The following is a 27,854-nucleotide window of genomic DNA, read 5'->3' on the forward strand; positions in this document are numbered from 1 at the left end:
GCAGGGAAGCCTTGTCTCTGTTCCATTCACTTGCAGCTGGTGTGGCTTGAAGGTTGGAGTTCCAATCATCTGAAGTTTCTCTCACCCACGTGTCTGAGGTTGATGGCAGGGAGACTTCAACAGCTGAGAGTTCCTTACTCCTCCCCCCCCCCACGTCCCCTCCCTCCCTCCCCTCATCATGTTTTAAAACATGGCTTCTGTGCATTTCAAAAGCTGTAGGTTCCGGAGACAGGTTTTAGATGTGAGGAACTGAAGAAACACGTATTACCATAATTACCATAAAAAAGGGGCCCGAGAAAAGCAAAGCGGCAGGAGAGCTGTATCCCCTGAGAGATGCCTTTGGAGGTTGGACTAATCATCCCAGAAGGGCCCAAGGTGCTCCTTACACCACGAGGGGTGTGCGTCCGAATGCTGCTCCAGCGGAGCAGCCAGCTCTTCGCTCCTTCGCCCTCTCTGCGCCTTAAGCAGCTCTCGCCAGTCCTCAGCGGCCACTGAGCTTCTCCGCAAGGGGACAGTAGCGCTGCACCGGGAACGCGAGCAGAGCTGGCAGGGTCCGCGTAGGCTCACCCCGCCAGGAGGCTGACCCTTCTTCAGCCGCGCTGAGGCACAAGAAAGACACTCGCGCAAAGGCTCAGGGTCGCTCACTGCGCGCGCGCGGGCACTTCCTGGAACGTCAATTGGCTAACAGAAGGCAGGTTTCTGGAAACTTCGGCCACAGAGGCGCTAAGAGCGGGAAACGGCTGCCGCGGGGGGACTTGAGTGCGCAGAAGGACCCGCGTCCCCTTAGCCGGTGCAGAGCGTGCAGACAGGGACGGTAGCGTGCGCCTCGCCGAGTTCTTTCTTTGTTTTCTTTAAATGACCTTTATTCTTTTAGTTTTACCATGCAGAATATAGAAAATACAGATAAGCAAATACGAAAGGGGAGAGCTCCCGCCGTCACTCACAGATAGACACGTAGGCCTTTTTCGTCTAGTCGCTTGGCGCCCAATTTCGGGAGGCGGGGCGGCGTCGCTATTGGCTGGGCGCGCTGTCAGGCGCGCTCACCCGCTCGCCGGCAGGCTGGGGCGCTCTCGCTGCTGTAAGGGATCGTGCGGCCCGGGAGCAGCGCGCGGGTAAGTTTGGCCCCTTCCATTGCCAAATATTCGAACTTCAGCTTCTTATCCCCCTGAGGTCTAGTCTGCTGGCTCCCGGACGTGGTGGGGCGCCCCCAGCACAAGCCCCACCCCCACCCCGCTCCCCGGGAGACCCCTGGCTGGTTTCTCTCCGGTTTGGGAGCCTTGGCCCTCTGCCTGTCGTCTCAGTAGCAACTTCTAGCCAAAATTGCGGGCTCTTAAGGACTGGGATCCGGACACTTGCGAGGTTGGGGTCAGGGCAGGACGTCTGCCTCTGCTTGGGCCCGGAAGTGCCTTAAAGAGCCTTGGGGATAGGAGGCTGCGGGTTCTTCAGTGTCACAGCGGGGGCTCGTGAGGCGGGAAGAGCAGCGTGCTGTATGGACAGGTCGGGCAAGTGCAGATCTCCAGAGCCCCTTGGAGGTACTCTGCACTCCTGGAGTCCTGAAATGAGGGGATTTGGGGAGTGGGCTCTGTACGTAAAATGTGGCTGACCAGTCACTGATGAACTCTCTTCTAGACCCAGAAAGAGACCTCAAGCACTGTAGAGCCCTTCCAAGGTTTATAATCTAGAAGTGGGGAAAGATGAGAACCATGCCCTCCTAAACTAACTACAAAGTGCTGTACGGGGAGCCAAAGAAGGCACCATGCGTTTGTTCCCCAGGAGGTAGTTCTTGTCACTCGCGTCCCACCTTTCTGTGCAGTTCCCACCAACCTGCATTCTGGCATACCTCTAAGGAGATGTGAATGCTGTCCCCTTTCCCATTAAAATAGCTTACAACACAGACTAAATCTCAAACCTGGGTGTGATACAGTTTTCCTCATAATCAAAAGTATAAAAGATTTCAGAGGAAACAACTAATCTGTAAACCTAGATCCAAGGTTCAAGGTGAGGTCAATTGTATTTTAGGCCCTAGGGATTTGGAAACTCCAGTCTCCAGCATATTTTCGGAGGATTTTGTTCCATATGTGTGCCTGAAGGTAGTGGTTTTGAACCATAGAAAGTTTTACATAGCTACAGTGTTGGACTAGTATGGCCAGGATCCCATGCTAACCCATAAGCCCAAGCTCCTGTGGGTTCCAGGTTTCCCCGAGTTATGGGAAAGCATCCTCCTTAAGCACTTTAGGGGTGAGATGTGCACATGGTGGGTGAACCAAAAGGGTTCACCTATGGCAGGGCCTGATGCAGAAGGTGCTAGAAGGTGGGCTGGGAGGAAAAGTGAGAGGACTCTAGTTACAGAGGCTGCAAGAAGAAATTGAGAGCAGGGGCTGCTTGGCAGGGCTTGCATTACCAGAAGATAGTAGGACTGGGGCTGTGTTGCTGGGCGTAAGTGGAACTGATTCCCTGCAGACTTTTGGGATAGAGATGGAGAGTCTCTTCTATCAGGTCAGCAGGAAAGATGGACCCACATTTGAGGCGGCCCTCATGTGTAAGAAGTATGAAGAAGTTTGGTCTAAAGAACACTAATTGTGCTATTATACTATGGAGAAAGGACAGCATGGCAGGAATACACATCTCCCTCTGCTTTTTTGTGTAACTATGCCACATTAAGACTATTATTAAGTTTTAAACTTAAATGACTGTGCTTACCTGGCTTTATTGTTGTTCATCTACCAAGAGTGGAGACTTCTGTTAGTTTCTCTTTTTTTGGCACCCCTCAGGGTCATGTTCAAAAGCTTTCTGTTAGGGACTCAGTCCACAGGGCCTATTTGAATGAATGACTAAGTCTTCAGATCTCTTAGGGAGGCAGCTTAGTTCTGGCTTAGCTCTGAGTTTTTTGGCACCCCTTTAAAGGTATAGAGCAGAACGCTGTGATCCTCCCCGAGATAAAGTCGCTAGAGAAAAATCTCGTATAATTCTTGAGGAAACCACTTGCCAATGTATACCAAGATCTTTAAATATTTCATCACTTGATCCAGTAATGCAACTTTTAGAAACCTCTCTCTGTGTGTATACACTTTATATACACACACAATTTTAGGTTATTTGTGCACCTAAGATCAAGTATAACCTCATGTTTTAGCCTGAACTTTGATTTCCACAGATTCAGACTCTTTCTTCACTTATATGACTTTTCCCTTGTGGGGCTCCATTCCTACAGAAACGAGGCAATTTGGCTTCTTTTCTGTCTGCTTGTTCTGGCCTCCTATTCCCCATCCCAAGATCTTTACATATGTTTGAACCATATTTGTATAGAGACTTGAAGTACTTTGCCTACTTTGTCAGGGATCGTAGACTCAATGCAAATTAGGAGATGTGATTAGCATATCAAAGCCTCAGTATAACTGATCCAAGGTCCTAGTATAGTTATATTGAACAGTTGAAAGCAACTTCAATTCTCAGATGTAGGGGAATAGTTAAATAATGGTATATTAATACTCTATATGAATTATGCAGACGTTAACAAGGTTTTTAAAGAATAGCTAATGATTATCTTACAAAAATGACTATGTATGATATATTATTACGTGGAAAAGCAAGATTCAAAACTGTTTATCTATTTTCGTGTCTGGCAGTATGGCAGACCATGACAAACTCTCCCACTGAAAAAAACTCGTCGTGTTGGGTAAAATGTTAAAAGAATAAAAAATAGCTTACATTTCCAACTCATTTTGTGAAGCTACTATAACCTTGATGCCAACATCTGTCAAGAATAATATGAGAAAGAAGAATTTTGAGACAATCTCACTCATGATCATAGATGCAAAATCTTAAAATATTAGCAAATCAGAATCAATATTAAGAAATGATTACAGAAGTGATGTCAGCAAGACGGTGGACTAGGAAGCCCTAACCCTTCATTTCCCCATGGAAACATAAAAAACAAGCAGAAACTGGCTGAACCAATAGTCAAAGGTCTAAAGCAACCAAGTAGATGCCCAGTCAAGAAAATGCTACCTTCAAAACTGTAGGAAATTTCATGAAGTTTTTACTTGTCCTTGCCTCCACTCCTCCCGGGCATGGCAAGGTCTTGGTCTGGAGGAGGTAGCAGCCCAGTTCCCAGTGCCCTCCCTTAAGCAGTGGCAGAACAGTGTTTTTTTGCAGTGTTCTATCCTGTGTGGGGCTGCTTGAGGGATTGGTCTCTGTATCACCTAACTCAGAGCTCAGGTGGCGAAAAGTGGCAGGCACTGCTCATGAAAGTTGCAAGGAGACTATAGACTTGCAGATGCCTGGGACAAAAGATGAGAGCTGGAGACATAAAATAACCATCTAAAGCTTGGAGCAGGAGCTGGGGTGAGATTCTTTGGGAAATGATGACATTGAAAAGAAGCCATGGGCATGGAGGAATTGAGAAAGTCACAGGCAGGACTCATGTTCAGAAAAGACCTGAGAAGACCTTAAGCTTTCATGTGAGGCTGATTTCCTATGCTCAGAGCATGCCCAGCTAATCAGTGAAGGACTGCCTTGGCACAGAGCCAGCCTTCAAAGACTGGAAGAAATGGCTGCACCCAATTTTCAACAAAAACTCACAAGGGATACAAAGAAACAAGGAAACATAGCCCATGCAAAAGAAGAAAGTGAAATGGCAGAACTTGTCCCTGAGGAAGCCCAGATATTAGACATACTAGATGAAGACTTTGAAACAACTGTCTTATGTATGCTCAAAGAGCTAAAGGAAAAAAATGGACAAAGAACAAAAGAAATCAGGACAATAATATATGAGCAAATTGAGAATATCAACAAAAAAATAGAAATTATAAGAAGAAAACAAACTCTGGATCTGAAAAATACAATAACTGAATTGAAAAAAATCACTAGAGAGGTTCAACAGCAGATGTGAGAAGGTATAAGAAAAAAATCAGTGAATTTTAAGAGAGGACAATTGAAATTATCAAGGCTGAGGAGCAGGAAAAAAAAATGAAGAAAAGCAAACAAAGCCTTACAGACTTGTGGAATACTATCAAAGGGACCAATATACATATTATGGGAGTCCAGAAGAAGAAGAGAGAAAGAAGCAGAGAGATTATTTGAAGAAATAATGGCTGAAAACTTCTTAAATTTGATGAAAGATGTGAATCTACAGATCAAGTAGCCCAACAGATTCCAAGTAGGATAAACTCAGAGACCCACATCAAGACACACTATAATCAAACAATTAAAAGCCACAGTCAAAGAGAATCTTGAAAGCAGCAAGAGAGAAACAACTCATTGTGTACAAGGGATTTTTAGTAAGATTAACAGCCAATTTTTCAGCAGAAACTTTGGAGGCCAGAAGGCAGTGGGGTGATGGATTTAAAATGCTAAAAGAAAAAACAAAACCTATCCACTGAGATTTCTATATCTGGCAAAACTGTCTTTCAAAAATAAAGGAGAAATTAAGATATTCCCAAACAAATGCTGAGGGAGTTTGTTACCACTAGACCTGCCCTATATCAAAATATAAAAGTCTTTGGTAAAGGAAAATACATGGACAAATATATATATAAACAAGTATTATTGTAATTTTGGTTTGTAGCTCCATTTTTAATTTTCTACAGGATTTAAAAGACAAGTATGTAAAAAATTATAAATATATTTTAATAGTACACAGTATATAAAGATACAAGTTGTGACATCAGTAACATAAAGTGAGGGAGGAATGAGTTGTAAAGAAGTAGAGTTTTTCTATGCAATTGAAGATGAGTTGGTATCAATTTAAAACAGATTATCATAACTTTAGGATGTTATAAGTAATCTCTATGGTACCTGCAAAAAAATGTGTAGAATATACACAAAAGGAAATGAGAAGGAAACTAAAACATATCACTACAAAAATCAATTAAATTCACCAAGATAGATCACATTCTAGTCCATAAAACACTTCTTAACAAATGTAAAAGAAGAGAAAAAATACAATGTCTGCTCTCAGACCACAATGGAATTAAGCTAGAAATAAATAACAGAAAGATAACTAGACAATCCCAAACTATGTGGATATTAAACAATATACTTCAAATTTACATGACTCTAAGAACAAATTTCAAGAGAAATTAAAAATTATTTTGAACTAAATACAACTTATCAAAATTTGTGGGATGCAGCAAAAACAGTGTTTGGAGGGAAATTTATAGCATTGAATGTATATATTAGAAAAGAAGAAAGATCTAAAATCAGTAATCTAAGTTTCTACCAAAGGGAACTAGAAAAAGAAGAGCAAATTATATCCAAAGTAAGCAGAGAAAAGAAGTAATAAGAATTAGAGCTGAAATCAATGGAATTGAAAACAGGAAATCAATAGATAAAAGCAACAAGACCAAAAGCTGGTTCTTTGAAAAGATTAATGTAAGCAATAAGCCTCTTGCCAGGCTAACTAAGAAAAAAAGAGAGAGGACACAAATTACTAATATCAGAAATGAAAGAGGAGACATCACTACAGACGCCATGGACATTAAAAAGATAATCAAAGAATACTATGAACAATTCTGTGTCCACAAATTTGATAACTTAGATGAAACAGACCAATTCCTTGAAAGACACAATCTGCCAAACTCACACACACAAAAATAGACAATTTGAATAGGCCTATGTCTATCAAAGAAATTGAGTCAATAATTAATAACCTTCCAAAACAGAAAGCACCAGGCCCAGATGGGTTTGCTGGTGAATTATATCAAACATTTATGGAAGACATTATACCATTTTTTAACAATCTCAGAGGATAGAAGGAAAGGGAATACTTCTTTACTTATTCTGTGAAACCAGCTTTACTCTAATACCAAAATCAGGAAAAGATATTACGAGAAGGGAAAACTACAGGCTAATATCTCTCATGAACATATATGCCAAAATCCTTAACAAAATGTTAGAAAATTTAATCCAACAGTGTATGAAAAGAATTATACACCATAACCAAGTGAGATTTATGCCAGGTGTGCAAGGCTGGTTCAACATTTGAAAATTGATCAGTGTAATCCATTACATCAGAAGGCTAAAGAAGAAAAATTACATACTCATATCAGTATATGCAGGAAAAGCATTTGACAACATCCAACAGCCATTCATGATAAAAACTCAGTAAACTAGCAATAGAGGGGAACTTCCTCAACTTGATAAATAATATCTACAAAAAACCTACAGCTAACCACATACTTAATGGTGAGAAACTTGAAGCTTTCCCACTAAGATCAAGTACAAAGCAAAGATGTCCTCTCTCACCCCTCCTTTTCAACAATGTATTGGAAGTCCTTGCTACTGCAATAAGACTAGAAAAGAGAATAAAATACATACAGATTGTGAAGGAAGAAATAAAACTGTATCTGTTTGCAGATAACGCGACCATCTATGTAGAAAATCCAAAAGAATCAACAACAAAAGGAAAACAAAAACTCCTGGAACTAATAAGCAATTATAGCAAAGTTGCAGAATACAAGGTTAATGTACAAAAGTCAGTCACTTTCCTATATACCAGCAATAAACAGGTGGAATTTGGAATTAAAAACACAATACCATGTACATTAGCACTGCAAAAATGAAATATTTAGGTACAAATCTAACAAAATATGTAAAAGATCTATATGAAGAAGACTGTAAACCTCTGATGAAAGAACTCAAAGAATAGCTAAATAAATGAAGAGATATTCCATGTTCATCAGTAGAAAGACTCAATATTGTCAAGATGTCACTTCTTCCCAACTTGATCTATAGATTCAATACAATCCCAATCAAAATCCCAGAAGATATTTTGTGGATATCAACAAACTGAATAGCCAACACAATATTGAAGAAGAACACAGTTGGAGGACTGACACTACCTGACTTCAAGAAAGTACTATAGCTTCAATAAAGCTACAGTAATCAAGGCAGCATGGTATTTGTGAAAGAACAGAAATAGGTTAATGGAACAGTATAGAGAACCCGGAAATAGACCCACATAAATATGATCAACTAGTCTTTGACAAATGAGCAAAGGCAATATAATGGAGCAAATATAGTCTCTTCAACAAATGGTGCTGGAACTACTGGACATTCACATGCAAAAAAAAAAAAAAAAAGAATCTAGACACAGAAATTAACTCAAAATGGATCACAGACCTAACAATAAAATTCAAAACTATAAAACTCCTAGAAAACAGTGTAGGAGAAAACCGAGGTGGCCTTGGGTATGGTGATGACCTTTTAGATACAACACCAAGGGTGCGATCTATGAAATAAAGAATTTGATAAGCTGGACTTCATTAAAATTAAAAACTTCTGCTCTACAAAAAACATCATCAAGAGAATGAGAAAACAAGGCATAGACTGGGAGAAAATATTTGCAAAAGATGTATCCAATAAAGTACTGTTATCCAAAATATACAAAGAACTCTTAAAACTCAACAATAAGAAGACATCCCGATTACAAAATGTGCCAAAGACCTTAACAAACATTTTACCAAAGAAGATGTACAGGTGGCAAATAAGCATATGAAAAGATGCTCCCCATCATTTGTCATCAGTGAAATGCAAATTCAAACAACAAGATACCACTACACACCTATTAGAATGGCTAAAATTTGGAACACTGACAACGCCAAATGTTGGCAAGGAAGTGAAGCAACAGGAACTCTTATCCATTGCTGGTGGGAATGTCAATTGGTACAGCCACTTTGGAAGATAGTTTGGCAGTTTCTTACAAAATTAAGCATACTCTTACCATACAACCCAGCAGTCATGATCTTTGATATTTACCCAAATGAGTTGAATTCTTATGTCCACACAAAAACCTGCACAGGGATGTTTAGCAGCTCTATTCATAATAGCCAAAGCTTGGAAGCAACCAAGATGTCCTTCAGTAGGTGAATGAGGAACTGTGGTATGTCCAGACAATGGAATATTCTTCAGTGCTAAAAAGAAGTGAGCCATGAAGCCATGAAAATACATGGAGGAAGCTTACATGCATATTACTTAGTGAAAGAAGCCAATTTGAAAAGGCTATATATTGTATGATTCCAACTATATGACATTCTGGAAAAGGCAAAACTGTGGAGATAGTAAAAAGATCAGTGGATGTCAGGGATTGGAGGTTGGGGAAGAATGAAGAGGCAGAGCACAGAGGACTTTTAGAGCAGTGAAAACACTGTGTGATAGTATAATACTATTCATGTTATTATTATGTTATTATTGCATTATGTTATTATACGTTTGTCCAAACTCATAGAACATACAACACCAAGAGTGAAACCTAAGGTAAACTATGCAGAAAAAAATTAATTAAACACAAAGGAATGCAGTAAGGGAGAAAATAAGGGCCAAAAAAATCTATAACCTATAGAAAACATGTAACAAAATGGCAGAATTTACTTCCCTATCAGTAATTACTTTCAATGTAAATGGATTATTTTACCCAATCAAAAGACATAGATTAGCAGAATAGATTTAAAAAAAAATACCCAGCAGGGGCTGGCCCTGTGATGTAGTGGTTAAGTTCACATGCTTCGCTTCAGAGGCCCAGGGTTTGCAGTTTTGGATCCCGGGCATGGACTTACGCACCCCTCATCGAGCCATGCTTGGGCAGTGTCCCACCTACAAAATAGAGGAAGATGGGCATGGATGTTAGCTCAGGGCCAATCTTCCTCAGCAAAAAGAGGAAGATTGAAAGATGGAAAAAGTTATTTTGTGCAAATAGTAACCAAAAGAGAGCAGAGGTGGCTACACTGATATCAAAGGACACTTTAAGTCAAAAATAGTTACAAGAGCCAAAGAAGGATGTTATATAATGATAGAAGGATCAATTCACCAAGACTATGTGATAGTTATAAACATGTATGCACTAAACATCAGTGCTCCTAAATATATGAAGCAAACATTAATAGAATTCTAGGAAGAAATAGACAGCTCTATAATAATGGTGGGAGTCTTCAGTATCCCACTTTTAATAATGGATAGAACAATCAGAGAAGATCAGTAAGGAAATAGAAGACTTGAACAACACTATAAACCAATTGGACCTAACAGATATATCCATTCAACAATAACAGAATATATATTCTTTTCAAATCACATGGAACATTATCCTAGACCACATGTTAGGCCACAAAACAAGTATTAACAAATTTAAAAAGATCAGAATCATACAAAGTATCTTTTCTGATCACAATATAATTAAACTAGAAATCAATAATACAAGCCAAAACTGGAAAAATCACAAATATGTGAAAATTAAATAACACTCTTGAGCAACCAATAGGACAAAGAGTAAATCACAAGGGAAATTAGAAAATATCTTGAGAAAGACAAAAACAGAACATACTAAGACTTATGGGATACAGCAAAAGCAGTATAAGAAGGAATTTTATAGCAGTAGATGCCTACATTAAAAAAGAAGAAAGATCTCAAATCAACAACCTAATTTTACACCTCATAAAAAAGAACACACTAAACCCAAAGTTAGCAAAAGGAAGGAAATAATAAAGATTAGAGCAGAAATAAATGAAATAAAGAATAGAAAAACAATAGGAAAAAAATCAATGAAACTAAGAATTGGTTTTTTGAAAAAAATCAACAAAATTGACAAACTTTACCTATACTGACAAAAAAAAAGAAAACTGAAATAACTAAAATCAGAAATGAAAGAAGGGACATTACTACCAATTTTACAGAAACAAAAAGGACTATAAGAGAGTACTGTGGACAATTGTACACCAACAAATTGGATAACCTAGATGAAATAGACAAATTCTTAGAAACACAACCTATCAAGACTGAATCAGGTGGAACTGGAAAATCAGAATAGATCTATAACTAGTAAAGGGACTGGATCAGTAATCAAAACCCTCCCAACAAAGAAAAGCCCTGGACTAGGTGGTTTTGCTGGTGAATTCTATCCAGGCAAATAATTTTTGTGGGGTCTGTGCCAATGTAAACAATTTAAGTTGACTAAAACCAGCACATCAGCACCATTCTGGCAATTAAGTCTCACTCAATCTTGTGAAAGAAATACTGCTCCAGCCAATGAGGGTGATCCACTTGCCAGGGTGTCTTAGTCCGTTCATGCTGCTCTAACAAAATATCGTAAACTGGGTGACTTATAAACAAGAGAAACTTATTTCTCACAGTTTTGGAGGCGAGGAAGTCCAGATTAAGGTGTTAGCACATTTGGTGTCTGGAGAAGGCCCCTTTTCTGGTTCATAGATGGCTGTCTTTTCTCTGTGTCCTCACATGATGGGGGGAGCCAGGCAGCTCTCTGGGGACCTTTTATAAGAGTACTAATACCATTCATGAGGGCTTCACCCTCATGATCTAATTACCTCCCAAGGACCCCACCTCCAAACATCATAACATTGGGGATTAGGCTTCTACATATGAATTTTGAGGAGACACAAACATTCAATCTATAGCACCAAGTTATGCTCCTGGAACCAGGACCCAGCTGTGAGGTCCCAGGACAACTCAATAGGCATGAGTCCTAGGGCTCCTTGGGTAGAGGGCCACTGAGCTCTGCAAAGGGAAGAAATGAGGACCTGGGCCCATGCGGTTTTGTCCAGGGTTGGGCACCTTTCCAGGATGACACTGCTGGCTCTAACTGGTCCCAGGCACTGGAAGGGGCTCAGAAAATTTCAAGGAAGGCATTCCAGAACATGGAGAGTGCTCTGCACCCTCTGAGGTTCAGAGTCCAAGGCAGGAACCAGGCCACAAGCCTTTCCTCCTTGTGTGCTAAGTGATTAGGAGCCCTCACTTATTTCTTCCCTAGTTTGAAAGTGACTTCTCTGGACTCTTCAGTGCTCTGTTTCTGAAGATTTCCCCTAGATCCATGGTAAGATTAGATCATCTGAAAAATAAATTTTGTCTATGACTGGAGTTATTGCTACTAGAGAAAGTCAGAGCCTGGGGTGTAGGTCAGAATCAACCAGCCCCCAGTGACCTTCATCCTGGTGTCCCAAATCATTAGGAGCCCTCACCTGATTTCCTGTATTTTGAAAACAACTGCTCTGGACACTCTAGTGCTCTCTTTCTAAAGATTTCACTAGTTCCACGGTGAGTTTAGTGCCCAGTATGGATACAAAGTTCTGTGGGAGTCCTGAGTAGAGAAGGACAGACATGGGAGTTCTGGGAAGGATGAGAGAAGTTTGTCAGGTGACAAAAGTCGAGGAGGGCATTGGAGTCTCAGAGCACACCTGTGAAAAGGCACAGAGGCCCCAGGTCACATGGGGAGTGGTGACTATTCTGGTGCACATGGAGTGGTGGCATTCACTGAACACCTAGTCTGGCCCCTGTAATTTGCTGAGTGTCATGTGGACTATATGTTTCTCTTTTTCTTCTATATGGAATGGTCAGGATTGGCATATGGATTTTCTTGATCTCACCCCAATTGTCCAAATGGTCTGGGGCCCCAAAATTATTGTTGTGTCTTAGCTCTGGCTTCTATTACAAAAACACCATAGACTGGGTGGCTTATAAACAACAGAAATTTAATTTTCAGAGTTCTGGAGGCTGAGAATTCCAAGATCAGGGTGCCAGCATGGTCAGATTCTGGTGAGGAGCCTCTTCTGGTTGCAGACTACCAACTTCTCGTTGTAGCCTCAAAGGATGGAGAGCAGAGAGGGGAAGCAAGCTCTCTTGTGATTCTTCTAAGGGCACTAATCTTATTCATGAGGGCTCCACTCTCATGACCTCATCCGTTCCTAATTACCTCCCAAAGGCCCCACCTCCTAATACCATCACATGGTGGGGGAGGGTTCAACATATGAATTTTGGAGGGACACAAATGTTCAATCCTTAACAGTTGCTTACATATGATCAGGAATTTATAGAGACAGAAGTGATATCCACAGTCTGCAGCTGAGCCTCTGCAGGACACTGGTCCAGCAGTGGACAGGAATATTCTGACCCCTTTATAACCTTTCCTAGTGTTGTGTTTGCTACCTGTGATGGACTCTACTCTCAACTGTTTCTAGGCCATCTATGGCAAAGCAGTGATCTCAGTAGAACTTAAAGGGACAGAGCTGATCAATTAGGGATACTTATACTAAAGTAGGTGTTTTGTATATAAGGATTTTACCTCATTGAAAATATGTGGATACCTGATAGGAAAAGGGCACAGTGACTTGGCCCACCTTGCTTAAGATCTATGGCTAAAATGTGTGAATCTAATTCATCCTTGCAAGAAGGAAAAATTATTCTCATGGCATGTTGTTGGATGTCCTTGGATCCCCACTTAGAATTTTCTGAAAGGATTTCCCAATTAAAGGAGAGAACTAATTAAGGTAAAAACTGAAATTATTAAAAGAAAAGTAAAAGAAAATTAGAAATAATATATAAAACTAAAACTTGCTTCACTGAGATCCAAAACCTAGATAGGCTCCTCAGGGGCTTATGTAAGGAAAGGAGAGAGAACACAAGTTATACAATATTAGGGATTAGAAAGGAGATTTAAACACAGATAAAGATGAGATTAAAGCGATTAGAAGAAAATCATACAAAACTATGGAAAAAATTCAAAAACTTAGTACGAGTAGAAATTATTACAGTCTCACCTCAAAATCTGTCCCACAAAGTTACTTCCTACCTGTATCTTTACTGTGGCATTTAGTGGAATCTATACAGCAAAGGGTTTTGCTGGATTTGCCTCTCAATACAGAATTGGCGGTGTCTCCTGCTCAAGTCCTAGTCTAATGACTCTGTCTGTTTTACAGAAAAAGATTTCTGCTTGGAAGTTAAACAGCTACTGGGAAAATGGATATCAGTATTGATTTGGAAACTGACTGTCCTGAGCTGGTTCTGTATGTGGGAAGAGTCACTCTTGGGGAGAAGAACAGAAATAAAATGAATCCTCAACTGAGAAAAATGCAGAATTATAAAATCTCACAAGCTGTGTGTGGTAAAGTGAATTCTGGAGGGGGAGTGATCAAGGCTAAAATTGAGAATGAAAACTATAGTTTCAAAAGTGATGGAATAGGATTAGATTTGGAAAATTCTTTTCAGAATATGCTTCTGTGTGTTCCTAAATACCTAGACTTCATGCAGCAAGGTAACTACTTTCTGATTTTTGTCAAATCATGGAGCTCACAAATCACTGGTATGAAAATTGTCACCCTGAGCTCCAATTTGTACAAAAGAGATGTGACATCTGTAAATGTCATAGTCCCATGGCTGCACTGGACTTCCTCAAAGACAGGAAAGAAAGTGGAGAGTGGTTGTCTATAAAACATTTATCGCCTCCAAAGAGATTCCGTTTTGATGTACAAGAAGAAAGTAACATAGAGGCCTTGGCTGCTGACGTTTTTAACAGGACGCGACTTAGGTACAAAGGAAAACTCATCTTTACTGAATCCACACATGTTGAAATGAAACAATTCTCAACAGAATAGTGGTTTCAACGCATTAAAGAGATTCTTCCTCAACATGTTTCTGCATTTGCAAATACTGATGGGGGATATTTGTTTATCAGTGTGAGTGAAGATCAACAAGTAATTGGCTTTAAAGCAGAGTTGAGTGATCGTGACAAGTTAGAAAGAAAAATAGAAACATCCATCAGGAAGTTGCCCGTCTATCACTTCTGTGGGAGGAATAGGGAGATAAATTACTCGTGCAAATTCCTTGAAGTCTATGATGAAGGACGTGTTTGTGGGTATGTTTGTGCTCTCAAAATAGAGCGATTCTGCTGTGCAGTGTTTGCTAAAGACCTGGATTCCTGGCGTGTGGAAGACAACCGTGTGAGGCAGATAACCGTGAATGAATGGATCCAGTTCATGGTGGATGGTGAGCCAAGTGAGGAAGCACCAAGTGAGGAATTTCTGATACTTTCTTTTTTTTTTTTTGGGGGAGGAAGATCAAACCTGAGCTAACGTCTATGCCAATCCTCCTCTGTTTTTGCTGAGGAAGACTGGCCCTAAGCTAACATCTATTGACAATCCTCCTCTTTTTTTTCTCTTTTTTCTCCCCAAAGCCCCAGTAGATAGTTGTATGTCATAGCTGCACATCCTTCTAGTTGCTGTATGTGGGACGCTGTCTCAGCATGGCTGGACAAGCAGTGCGTCGGTGCACGCCCGGGATCCGAACCCAGGCCGCCAGTAGCGGAGCACACGCACTTAACCGCTAAGCCATGAGGCCAGCCCCAGGAATTTCTTATCCTAAGAAATAAGGATACATTTGGCAAGGGTGGCAGGAAGATTTTTTCTTTGGGATTTGGGGCAAGATCAGTAGTCCTCAGATTTCAACACCTAATTTACGAATCTCTGGTGGCTACAGTCAATAGTTCACTCTCTCTTCTTTTCTTCTACCTGCTTAGAAGATAGCGATTCCTTACAGAAAGCACATTATCTTCTCTCAGTAGCACTACCTGTTACAAAGATCCGATTAACCCTGTGTTTCTTCCCTACCACCGCTTTATGCACTTTCAAGGAAAGCCTGTTCAGTCCTCCTCCTTGTTCTTTCTAAGCTCAATTTCAGGAACTGACCATTTCTTTCTCTCAGGAACGCTTGCCTCTTTTGTTTACTTGCTCCTTCATCTTTCTTTACCCCTTTCCATTTATTTCCCTTGAAACCTCTTCCTCTCCTGTCTTTTCCATTTGTGATGCAAAATGTAACCCTGAATTGGACTATGGGAATAAGAAAAGAAAAATGCTGGTATTTCATTTGATTTTGGAAAAGGAAAGCCTCGAATGAAATTAGACCAGCACTAGCAACTTCTAAAAACTCTGAAAACACAAGCTTCTTCCTTAGAATCTGCACAAAACTCAGCTCTCCTTCACTAGCCATCACATCTTCTAATTTTAATTGCTTTTAAAATAAACCCACTTGCATGGTAAACGGATTCAATTACAATTAAAACATTTTTCCTATTAATTTTCATTCCAGGTATAGTATGTTTCAGCAGCATCAAGGATTAAATTTACAATTTGTGTCTAACCTAGGAATCTAACCACAACATCTAACAATATTTCTATTGGGAAAACGGGGTTAGTTCTAAGCAGAATTTTGATAAACTATGCATTAGTCAGTTGAGGGTCTCCTTTGTGGCAAATTAAGAATGTATTTTTGTTTTTTAAGACTTTTCCAGGTTATTTGAAGAGATGAGCCTTCAACAAAGTATGTCATCACCTATTCCCCAGAGTCGGCCTGTTTATAATGGTAAGAATTCGGAAAGTCAGCAGCAGAGATGCCACCTTGCAGGTAGTTTAATTCTGGTTTCTTGGACTTCTTGGTGTGAATATGCTCAAGTGTCCTTCTCTTTAGATCAGCTTTCTCTTGAAATTTGTCACCAAAGCACACTCTGGTGTTTATGGGAATACTTAGGTGTTTTTAGTCATTGATTATGTCCAAGTGTAATTCTGTAGATTTTGATTAGACTTTTCTTGGTGTAATAGGAACTCCTTTAATTGAAAGTAAGAGAAACTCAACTCAGTTTAGTTTAAACAAAAAAGGAAGTATATCGTGTCAACTGGGAAGTCTAGACTGGGCCCCAGCTTCACACATGGCTATATTCCGTTACTGAAGAAATGCCTTCAGTACTCAGCATCTCTGATTTGTCTGTTTTTGTTTATGGGCAACATGTTTTCTACTATCTGAACAGTGTTCCCTTGAATATTCTTGTTCAGTCTTCTAGCACATATTTGCAAGAGTTTCTCTTAGGTGCACACCTAGAATTAGAATTGCTGGGTCAGGAGGTATGTGGACATTCAAGCAATAAGCTAACGCCAAATTGTTTTTCAAAGTAGGTGGGTCACTTTACTCCCATCAACAGTATATTAGAAATGCCACATCTTCTGCAGTTGTCAAACTTCTCATCGTCTTTCTTCTCCTCCTCTTTCTCATCCTCCTTCTTCCCAGTCAAAAGGTATAAAATGGTATCTCTTTGTGGAATGCATTTCCCTGATTACTAATTTGGTTGAGCACCTCTTTATATACTTATTGGCTGTATGTCTTTCATCTTCTATGAAATACCTATTCTGTCTTTTGCCCATTTTTCTACTAGGGCTTTGTTTTTTTCTAGTTGATTTGTAGGAGTAATTTACAGATTCTAGAACCCAAATCCTCGTTCGGTCATGGGTATTGCAGATAACAGATGTCTTTTCCAAGTCTGGTGGCTTGCAGTTTCTCTTTTCTTAAGGCATATTATGATAATCAGTAGTTTTATATTTTAGTATAATGAAACTTACCATGTTTTAATTTTGTCGTTTAGTGCTCTTTATGCCTTGTATAAGAGATCCTTCTCTACCCTAAGATTACAAAGATATTTCCCTTCATTTTCTTCTAAAGGTCTTAAAGGTTTGCACTTTACATTTAACATTTAAATCCTCAATCCATCCCTATGAACAGTGATGTAGGGGTGCTACTTCATTTCTTCCATGTGGATAAACACTGTCCCAGTTTCAGTTCCTGAGTAGTTCCAGTTTCCCCGACTGATCTGCCACCACCTCCAGCATCTTACTAAGTACATCTAGTATAGCCCTATTTCTAGAATCTCTGTTCCGTTCCCTTGGTCAGTTTGTCTGTCCCTACATGCACTACGCTGTCTTAATATTGTAATATTATACTAAGTATCAATATCTGGTAGGGTAAGCCCCCTTACTTTTATTCTTTTTCTTTGAGTGTGTCTTGATAATTTTAGTCATTCAATCGATCATACAAATTTTAGAATCTGCTTAAGTGCCACAAAAAAACCCTTTTGGGATTTTGATTGCAGTTACATTGAAATTGTAGATAGATTTGGGAAGAAATGACATATTTACATCGGTCAGTCTTTGTATTCTTGAACATAGGAAATCTCTCCACTTATTTATATCTTCTTTAATGTCTTTAAAGTTTTATAAATTTCTGTATACAAGTTTTATACATCTTTTGTTACATTTATTACTAGGTTCTTTTAATTTTTGTTGTTATAAATGATATTTTTCTTTGAAAGTTACATTTTCTAATTGTTTGTTGCTGGTGTGTAGAAATGCTGTTGATTTTATATTACACCACCTTGTTAGACTTTCCTTGTATTTCCAATAATTTTTCCATAGATTTTTTTTTGTGTGTGTGTGAGGAAGATCAGCCCTGAGCTAACATCCATGCCAATCCTCCTCTTTTTTGCTGAGGAAGACTGGCCCTGGGCTGACATCCGTGCCCATCTTCCTCCACTTTATATGGGACGGCACCACAGCATGGCCTGACAAGCAGTGCATCTGTGCGCGCCCAGGATCCAAACCCGGGCCGCCAGCAGCGGAGTGCGCGCACTTAACCGCTATGCTACGGAGCCGGCCCCCCATAGATCCTTTTTATATTCTTTATAAACAATTACAAAATATTTTGTTTCCTTATGCTTTTAATTTTTATGCTTTGTACTTTTAATTTTTTCCCCAATCTTTATGCTTTTAATTTTTTTCTTGTCTTAATGAACTGATGAGGACTTTCACTGTAATTCTGAATGGAAATTGTCTCTCTTTGACTCTTCAAGAGAATACTTCTGTGACTTTCTCATTTACATTGAAGTTTGCCTTAGGTATTTTTGAATAAACCACTTTTCAGATTAAGGAAGTTCAATGATATACCTAGTTTATTGAACACTTTTTCTTTTTATCATGAATGAATATTGAATTTTATCAAGCACATTTTCTATTTCTGATTACATGATCATATGTTTTTCCCCTTAATTTGTTAATTGACAAATGACATGTTAATGTTTTATGTTAAACCAGTTTTGCATTCCTGTAACAAATCCAAGTGGATATTGGAGTATTATCTCCTTTATACACTTTTGTTCAACTTGCTAATATTTTATTTAGAATTTTTACATCTAAATTCATGAGTGATAAAGGCTCGTAATAGTCCACTCTCTTCCTTTGTCTAGTGTTTGTATCAAAATAACACTGGAATCAGAATGAGTTGGGGATTACTTCTTCTTTTTCTATCCTCTAGAAAAATTTATATAAGATTGGAATAATACATTGCTTGAAATTTGGTAGAACTTGCCTGTAAAACTGTCTGGGCCCTTTGTGAGAAGATGTTTAACTATTTCCAGTTCTTTAACAATTAAAGGATTACCCAGGTTTTCTATGTCCTCTTGAGTTAATTTTGGTAAGTTATATTTTTAAGGAATCTTCATTTCAGCAGCTAGCATTTCACTATCAGTCTGACTTATCTCTCTTTCTTTTTTTTATTTTTATTGCAGTAATATTGGTTTATAACATTGTATAAATTTCAGGTGTACATCATTATACTTCTATTTCTGCATAGATTACATCATGTTCTCTTGTTCACCACCCAAATACTAAGTACAATCCATCATCACACACATGTGCCTAATCATCCCTTTTGCCCTCCTCCCTCTTCCCGTCCCCTCTGGTAACCACCCATCCAATCTCTGTCTCTATGTGTTTGTTTGTTGTTGTTTTCATCTTCTACTTATGAGTGAGATGGTACGGTATTTGACCTTCTCCCTCTGACTTATTTCACTTAGCATAATACCCTCAATGTCCATCCATGTTGTCACAAATGGGGGGATTTCATCGTTTCTTATGGCTGAGTAGTATTCCATTGTGTATACATACCACGTCTTCTTTATCCATTTGTCCGTTGATGGGCACTTAGCTTGCTTCCAAGTCTTGGCTATTGTGAATAATGCTGCAATGAACACAGGGGTGCATGTATCTTTACACATTTGTGATTTCATGTTCTTTGGATAAATACCCAGCAGTGGGATAACTAGATTGTATGGTAGTTCTATTCTTAATTTTTTGAGGACTCTCCATACTATTTTCCATAGTGGCTGCACCAGTTGGCATGCCCACCAACAGTGTATGAGAGTTCCCTTCTGTCCACATCCTATCCAACACTTGTTGCTTCCTGTGTTGTTAATTATAGCCATTCTGATGGGCGTGAGGTGATATCTCATTGTAGTTTTGATTTGCATTTCCCTGATAGTTAATGATGTTGAACATCTTTACATGTCTCTGTTGACCATCTGTGTATCTTCTTTGGAGAAATGTCTGTTCAGGTCTTTTGCCCATTTTTTCATCGGGCTGTTAGTTTTTATGTTGTTGAGATGCATGAGTTCTTTATGTATTTTGGAGATTAACCCCTTATCAGGTATATGGTTTGCAAATATCTTCTCCAAATTGTTAGGTTGTCTTTTCATTTTGTTGATGGTTTCCTTTGCTGTGCACAAGCTTTTTAGTCTGATGTAGTCCCATTTGTTTATCTTTTCTATTGTTTCTCTTATTTCATCTTTCATATTCTTATTTCAGTTTGTCTATTTTTATTTCCTTATGAGAACAAAGCAGATTGGTTTCAAAAATTTACTTGTTTTGTGAATTAAGTGCTTTTCAAACAGTATGCTTTTTCTAGGTATCTTAGGTGTTAATTTTCTGTCTTGTATTCTAATCTAAAATATTTTCGCTAACCCCTTTGGTAGAAAATGTGGTATTTAAGACCTATTAAACAAAAGAGTATTAGGTCAGGTAGATTCAGAGTGCCCCAACCTAGCCCAAGTTGGAGCTCCCCTTCCTTAGAAATTCCGGAGAGCTATATAAACACGATGGACAATGATACCTATAGTGATCTGGGCTGGAACATGTGACCTAGACTGTAGGTCTCCATGGAGCCTTTCCCTTGACCAAGCCGAATTGCCTCTAATTATGAGAAGTTTCTAGAACCTGAGTGCTCAGTTGAGTTGCTGAATATTTATTGTTAAAGTTTATTCCTAGTAATTGCAAGTCTTGTTGCTTTTGGAATGAAATTTTTTTAAATTATATTTTTAAACTATGAATTGCTATTATATAGAAAAATGTTACAGTTAATATATTTATTGTATCAAACCATTCTTCTAATGATTACAACAGCTTTTCAGTTATTTCTCCTAGTTTTATAGGCACACCATGATAAAGTTACCTTGCCTTATTCCTTTCCTGTATTTATGTTATTTGTTTCCTTTCAAAAAATGCTTTTTTAAGATTGTGAAATGTGCCTACAGAAACGTACATAAAACAAAAGTGAACAATATAATGAAACAGTTGTCTATAAACAGCTGTGTATCTACTACACAGAAAATAGATCATTGGTTAACACCCTAAAAATCTCCTATGTATTCTTTCCCAGTCACATCCCCACCCTGGGTTACCTCCGTCCTGGTTTTATGGTAATCACATTTTCACTATTCTTTATAATTTTATCTTCTATATGTTCACCCCTAAAAATACAGCTTTGTTTTGCTTATTTTTGAACTAACTTAAATGGAACCACACTGTATATATTAATTTTATGATGTTTCTTCATTCAAAATTATGCTTGTTAGATGTTGCCTATAGTTCATTAATTTTCCTTGCAATAAAATATTCCTATGTGAACACACAATTTATTTATATACTCTATTGCTATGTTGATTTGAGTCATATCCAGTTTGATCTATTATGAAGAATGCTGCTTCAGACACCCTGTGCACATTTGCATGAATTTTTCCTGAGCACATACCTAGAAGTGGAATTGTTGGGTCATAGGGTATTTGTATCTTTAACTTCAGTAGATAATGCCAAAATGCTTCCAAATTTACATGCCTACCCAATCTGCACAATCTTGCCCACACAAAATAGGCAACAAAATAGGCAAAATAGGTATTTAAATGCTGCCTATTTTGTAGACATCTAGAATTATCTTACTATAAGTTTAATTTGCATTTATCTTTTTCTTTGGTTACTAATGAAGTTGAGAACTTGGTTATATGTTTACTGATCACTTGAAATTCCTTCTCTAGGAAATGTTGCTTAAAGCATTTTTCTTTTGGTTTGTCTTTTTTTTTATTGATTTATAGAAATTAAAAATAAATCTAGATACAAGTCTTCTGTTATTTATGTTGCAAATATCATCTTCCATTGTGTGACTTTTCCCACTCTCTGTATGGTATGTTTTGAGGAAAAGTAGTTCTTAATTTTAATGAAGTCATATTTATCATTTGTTCCTACAGTTTTCTTTGTGGAGATATTTTTGATTGCTGACTGGACTTTCTTTAAAGATTACAGTATTATTCAGATTTCTATTTCTTCTTTAGTCAATTTTCGCAAGGTATAATTTTCTAGAAGTTTGTATCTTCTAAATTTTCAAATTCAGTGACATAAAATTATTCATAATAATGTCTTATAATTTTTCATGTCTGCAGGATCTGTAGTGATGTCCCATTTTGCATTCCTGATATTGGTTGTTTGTACTTTTTCTATTTTTAAATTCTTGACCAGTCCTGCTGGAAGGTTGACATAGTTATTATTCTTTTCCAAGAACCAACTGTTGACTTTATTTATTGTCTCTGTTGTATGTTTGTTTCCTTTTTAAATTACTTTTTGCTCTTATTTGTATTACATTCTTCTACTTCATTTGCATTTATTTTGCTGTTCTTTTCTTCTTTCTGGAGATGATGCTTAACTCAATATTAATCTTTTTTTCTAATATAAGCACTTAAAAACATATATAGAAAAGTGCAGAAGCCATACACACTTGATAAATTTTCAAGTGAACACCCCTGACCAAACACACCTCTGTAATTAATACCCTTGTAAAAAAAAGATAAAACATTACCAGCACCCCAGAAACCTTCCTCATACATTCTCCCAGTCATTATTCTCCAAAAATGAAATCTCTATTCTGACTTACATATCCAGAAGTTGGTTTTGCCTGTTTTGAAAGAGTTGTTGATAACAACTTCTTACTATCTTTTTAATAACTGTGGAATCTATAATGATGTCTTTTTTATATTTGAGATTGATAACTTGTGGGGTTTTTTCTTGGTAAGTCTTGTTAGATGTTTAACTATTTTATTGATCTTTTCAAAGAACCAACCTTGGGGGCTAGCCCCGGTGGCCTAGTGGTTAAGTTCGGCACCCTCTGCTTTGGCAGCCCGGCATTGATTCCTGGGTGCGCACCTACACCACTCTTCGGTGGCCATGCTGTGGCAGTGGCCCACATACAAAGTAGAGGAAGGTTGGCAACAGATGTTAGCTCAGGGCAAATCTTCCTCAGCAAAAAAAAAAAAAAAAAAAGAACCAACTTTGGCTTTACTGATTTTCTCTATTGTATATTTTCATTTCTATTGCAATGATTTCTGTTCTTTATTTTTTTTCGTATTTCTTTCTTTGGGTGTAGTTTGCTGTTCTTATCTGGCTTTAAAGCTGAAAACTTAGGTAATTGATTTTAAGCCTTTTCTTTTCCAAGAAATGCATTTTAGAGCCATTTACTCCACCCCTCAATTGTTTGAACCACATTCCAAAAGTTTTAATGTGTTGTATTTTCATTTTCATCTAGTTCTAAATATTTTCTTATTGTCATTGTGCTTTCTATTTTAACTCATGGGTCGTTTGGAAATCTGTCGCTTAATTTTCAAACATTGGGGATTTTCTAGTCATCTTTCTGCTATTTTTTTTTCTTTTGTGAGGAGGACTAGCCCTGAGCTAACGTCTGACGCCAATCCTCCCGTTTTTTCTTGAGGAAGATTGGCCCTGGGATAACATCCATGCCCATCCTCCTCTACTTTATGTGGGACGCCACCACAGCATGGCTTAGCAAGCGGTGCGTCGGTGCACGCCCGGGATCCGAACCTGCGAACCCTGGGCCGCCGCAGCAGAGCGCACGCACTTAACCGCTGCGCCACCGGGCCAGCCCCTGATCTTTCTGCTATTTTGATGTACATTAGTGCCCACTTATCCATGGTTCTGCCTTCCACAGTTTCGGGTGTGCAGGACACACAGTCAACCGAGATCCAAAAATATTAAATGGAAAATTCCAGAAATAAATAATTCACAAGTTTGAAATTGCAGCTGTTCTGAGTAGCATGATGAAATCTCGTGCTGTCCTGCTCCATCCTGCCTAGAACATAAATCATCCCTTTGTCCAGCGTATCCACGCTGTGTACGCTACCCGCCCCTTAGTCACTTGGTAGCTGTCTTGGTTATCAAATTGACTGTCGTGATATCACAGTGCTTGTGTTCAAGTAACCCTTATTTTACTTAATAGTTCAAAGCACAAGAGTAGTGATGCTGGCAATTCAGATATGCCAAAGAGAAGTTATTGTTGTGAATCTCTTACTGTCCTTAATTTATAAATTAAACTTTATCATAGCTATGTACATATAGGAAAAACCATAGTATATATAGAGTTTGGTACTATCCATGGTTTCAGACATCCACTGGAGTCTTGGAATGGTATCCCTCACAGATAAGGGAGGACTCTTGTATTATCTATTGATGTGTAAACAAACTACCCCAAATTTAGCTGCTTAAATTAACAAGAAACATTTATTACCTGACTGTTTCAATGGGTCAGGAATCTGGGAGTGCCTCAGCTGCGTGGTTCTGGCTCCAGGTCTCTCGCTACATTGTAGTCAAGCCATGGGCCTATCTCATTTGAAGGCTGGACTGGGGGAAAATCTACTCCCAAGCCAACAACCATGCTTGTTGCCAGGCCTCAGTTCCTCTTTGGCTGTTGACCAGATACTTTAATTCCTCCCCATGTGAGTCTATCCCTGAGTTGTCTGAGTATGCTCATGGAATGTCAGCTTCCCCCAGAGTGAGCAATTATTTATTTTTTTATTTTTTATTTTTTATTTATTTATTTTTGTGAGGAAGATCAGCCCTAAGCTATCATCCATGCTAATCCTCCTCTTTCTTTTGCTGAGGAAGACCGACTCTGAGCTAACATCTATTGCCAATCCTCCTCCTTTTTTCTCCCCAAAGCCCCAGTAGATAGTTGTATGTCATAGTTGCACATCCTTCTAGTTGCTGTATGTGGGACGCGGCCTCAGCTTTGCCGGAGAAGCGGTGCGTTGGTGCGCACCCGGGATCCGAACCCGGGCTGCCAGTAGCAGAGCGCGCGCACTTAACTGCTAAGCCACGGGGCCGGCCCATAGTGAGCAATTAGAGAGAGAGAGATTCTTCTGTCTTTTATAACCTAGTCTTGGAATTGACATACCATTGCTCCTGCTGTATGCTTTTGGCAGAACTCTGGTACAGTGTGGGAGGGGCACACAATGGTGTGAATACCAAGAAGTGAAGATTATTGAGGATTTGAAGGCTGGCTGTCACATGCAATTTCTAGCACAGTTGCCCTCTGGTCAGAGGACATATCGATGTGATTTCAATCCTTTGAAGTTTGTAGAGACTTGCTTTATTTTCCATCATATTGTATATTTTGGTAAATGTTTCTTGTGCTTTTTAAAACAACATGTGTTTTGCATGGTTGTACTGTTTTTATCTGTCACTTAGGCTAAGTTTATTAATTGTGTTGTTCAAATCTCCTGTCTTTACTGATTTTTGTTGTCTGCTTCTAAAGATTTTGTCTGTTGTATCAGTTACTGAAAGCAGTGTGTTAAAATATTCAACTAAAATTGTCTACCTCTTTTAATTCTCTCAAATTTTCCTTCTATATTTTGAACCCATGTTATCAGGTACATAAAAATTTGTTATATTTTCCTTTGACTTGACTCTTTTATCAATATAAAATAGGTTTTCTGTATAAACAACCATGTTTTCTGTGAATACAAAAAGTTATACTATTTCTTTTCTAATCTTAGTATCTCTTATTGCTTTGCCTTATTGTACTGACTAGGATTAGGATCTCAGGTAAAACGTTGAATACAGGCACTGAGAGCAGAAAATTTGCCTTCTCAATCTTAAGGAGAAAACATTCTGTCTTTCTTTTCTTAGATGCCCTTTAACAGATTGATAAAGTTCCCCTTTATTTCTCATTTTCTGAGAGGAAAATCATGAATGGGTCTTGAATTTTGTCGTGCCTTTTCTGGATCTGTTGAGGTGGCCATATTTTTTCCCTTTTTTCTGTTAATGTGGTGAATTATATTGATTGATATTTTTTTAAATGTTAAACACAACTTGCGTTCCAGAATAAACTCTATTTGGTCATGTTGTATTATCCTATTTATATATTTCTAGATTCTATTTGCTAATATTTTGCTAAGAATTTTTTTTTCTGTGTTCATGAGAGATATTGGTCTGTAGCTTTCAGTTCTTTTCTTGCATTGTGTTTGTCAGGATTTGGTATCAGGGTTATCCTGGTCTCAGAGGATAAGTTGAGATATGTTTCTTGTTCCTCTGTTTTATAAAAGAGTTTGAGTAGGAGTGGTGATAGTTCTTTATATAGTTTATGGAAATCACCATTGAAACTCCCTGTGCCTGGAGTTTTCTTAATGGGAAGATTTTTGGTAAAAAAATACATTTCTTTAATAAATATATGCCTGTTCAGATTTTCTGTTTCTTCTTCTGTCAATTTTGGCAAGTTTTATTTTCATAGATTTTTTTTTCTATTTCATCTAATTTGTCAAATTTATTAGCAAAAATATTTTTATAGCATTCTCTTTTAATCTTTATAATGTGTGTAGATCTCTTCTGGTGTTGTATTTTTATTCCTGTAATTGGTTATCTGTGTGTTTTACTCTTTCATAATGAGTCTTGTAAGGGGTTTATCAGTTTAATTTTATTTTCAAAGAACCAGCTTTTGGATTTGGTAATTTTATGTGTTTGTTTTCATTGACTTCTGCTCTGCTTTTTATAATTTCTTTCCTTCTACTTACTTTGGGTTTATTAAAATGGAAACTAGGCTCATTTAAATTTAAGCCTTTTTCTTTTCTAATAAATGCTATAAATTTCTCTCTAAGCACTACTTTATGTGCATTCCACAAATTTTTATATGTTGAATTTTAATTATTCATTTTGAAAGATTTTCTAATTTTCCTTATGAATTCTTCTTTGATGTATGGGTTATTTAGAATTTTACTGTTTAATTTTCAAATACTTGAGGCTTTTATAGATATCTTATAGTTATTGATTTCTGATTTAATTTGATCGTGATCAGAGAATATCCTCTGTAAGATTTAAATCTTTTTAAATTTATTGAAGCTTGGGCCGGCCCCGTGGCTTAGCGGTTAACTGCTTGTGCGCCGCTGCTGGCGGCCCGGGTTCGGATCCCGGGCGCGCACCGACACACCGCTTCTCTGTCCGTGCTGAGGCCGTGTCCCACATACAGCAACTAGAAGCATGTGAAGCTATGACATACAACTATCTACTGGGGCTTTGGGGGGGAAAAATAAATAAATAAATAAAATTGTTAAAAAAAAAAAAAGATAGCATTTAAATTTATTGAAGCTTGTTTTGGTTTGCTTATGGTTTATCTTGGTGGATGTGCCATGTGCACTAGTAAAGAACATATATTTTACAGTTGTTGAGTATATTTTTCTACAAATATACTCAATTCAGTTAAGTTGGCTGATAGTGTCAGTCACATCTTCTATAAACTTATTTTTTGTTTAGTTTTTCTTTCAATTTGCAAGAGAGGTGTTTTCTAATCTCCATCTATAATAGTGCATTTGTCTATTTTTCTTTTTAATTCTGTCATTTTTTGCTTCAGATATTTTGGAGCTCTGTTATTAAGCCCATACTCATTTATAATTTTCCTGAAGTCTTGACCCATTTATAATTTTGAAATTTTCTTCATCTCCATAATATTTCTTGAGTTGAGGTCTATTTTAAAAGTGTCACATTAATATAGCCACTCCAGTTTTCTTATAATTAGAGCTTGAATGGTATATATTTTTCAATTCTTTTGCTTTCAACCTATTTATGTCTTTGTATTTAAAATGTGTGTCTTGTTGACAGCCTATAGTTGGGTGCTTTTGTATTCATTCTGACAATCTCTGTGTTTTAATTGGAGCATTTAGTCCATTTACATTTAATATAATTATTGATATGTTTGGATTTAGATATACCGTTTTGTTATGCATTTTTTTGTTTTTATCATTTGTTTTTAGTTTATCTGTTCCTTATTTCCTGTCTTCTTTTGGACTAGTCAAATATTTAAAAAAATATTTTATCTTG

General features: G+C 38.0%; 1 protein-coding gene and 1 pseudogene across 1 annotated transcript; both read left to right on the forward strand.

Moving 5' to 3' along the window:
- Positions 1-390: 390 nt before the first annotated feature.
- On the forward strand, positions 391-15,928 carry LOC131417922 (ribonuclease SLFN12-like). The gene is given in 4 exon segments (XM_058562025.1): positions 391-1,112; positions 13,701-14,143; positions 14,146-14,766; positions 15,921-15,928. Coding segments are annotated over 3 exon segments (1,032 nt in total). The 5' UTR covers positions 391-1,112; positions 13,701-13,740.
- A 151-nt stretch (positions 15,929-16,079) lies between these two features.
- LOC131417240 (schlafen family member 13-like) overlaps positions 16,080-27,854 on the forward strand; it is a 49,285-nt pseudogene continuing 37,510 nt past the window's right edge.

This window comes from Diceros bicornis, chromosome 18 (genome assembly GCF_020826845.1).
Source record: "Diceros bicornis minor isolate mBicDic1 chromosome 18, mDicBic1.mat.cur, whole genome shotgun sequence".
In the NCBI taxonomy this organism is placed as follows: domain Eukaryota; kingdom Metazoa; phylum Chordata; class Mammalia; order Perissodactyla; family Rhinocerotidae; genus Diceros; species Diceros bicornis.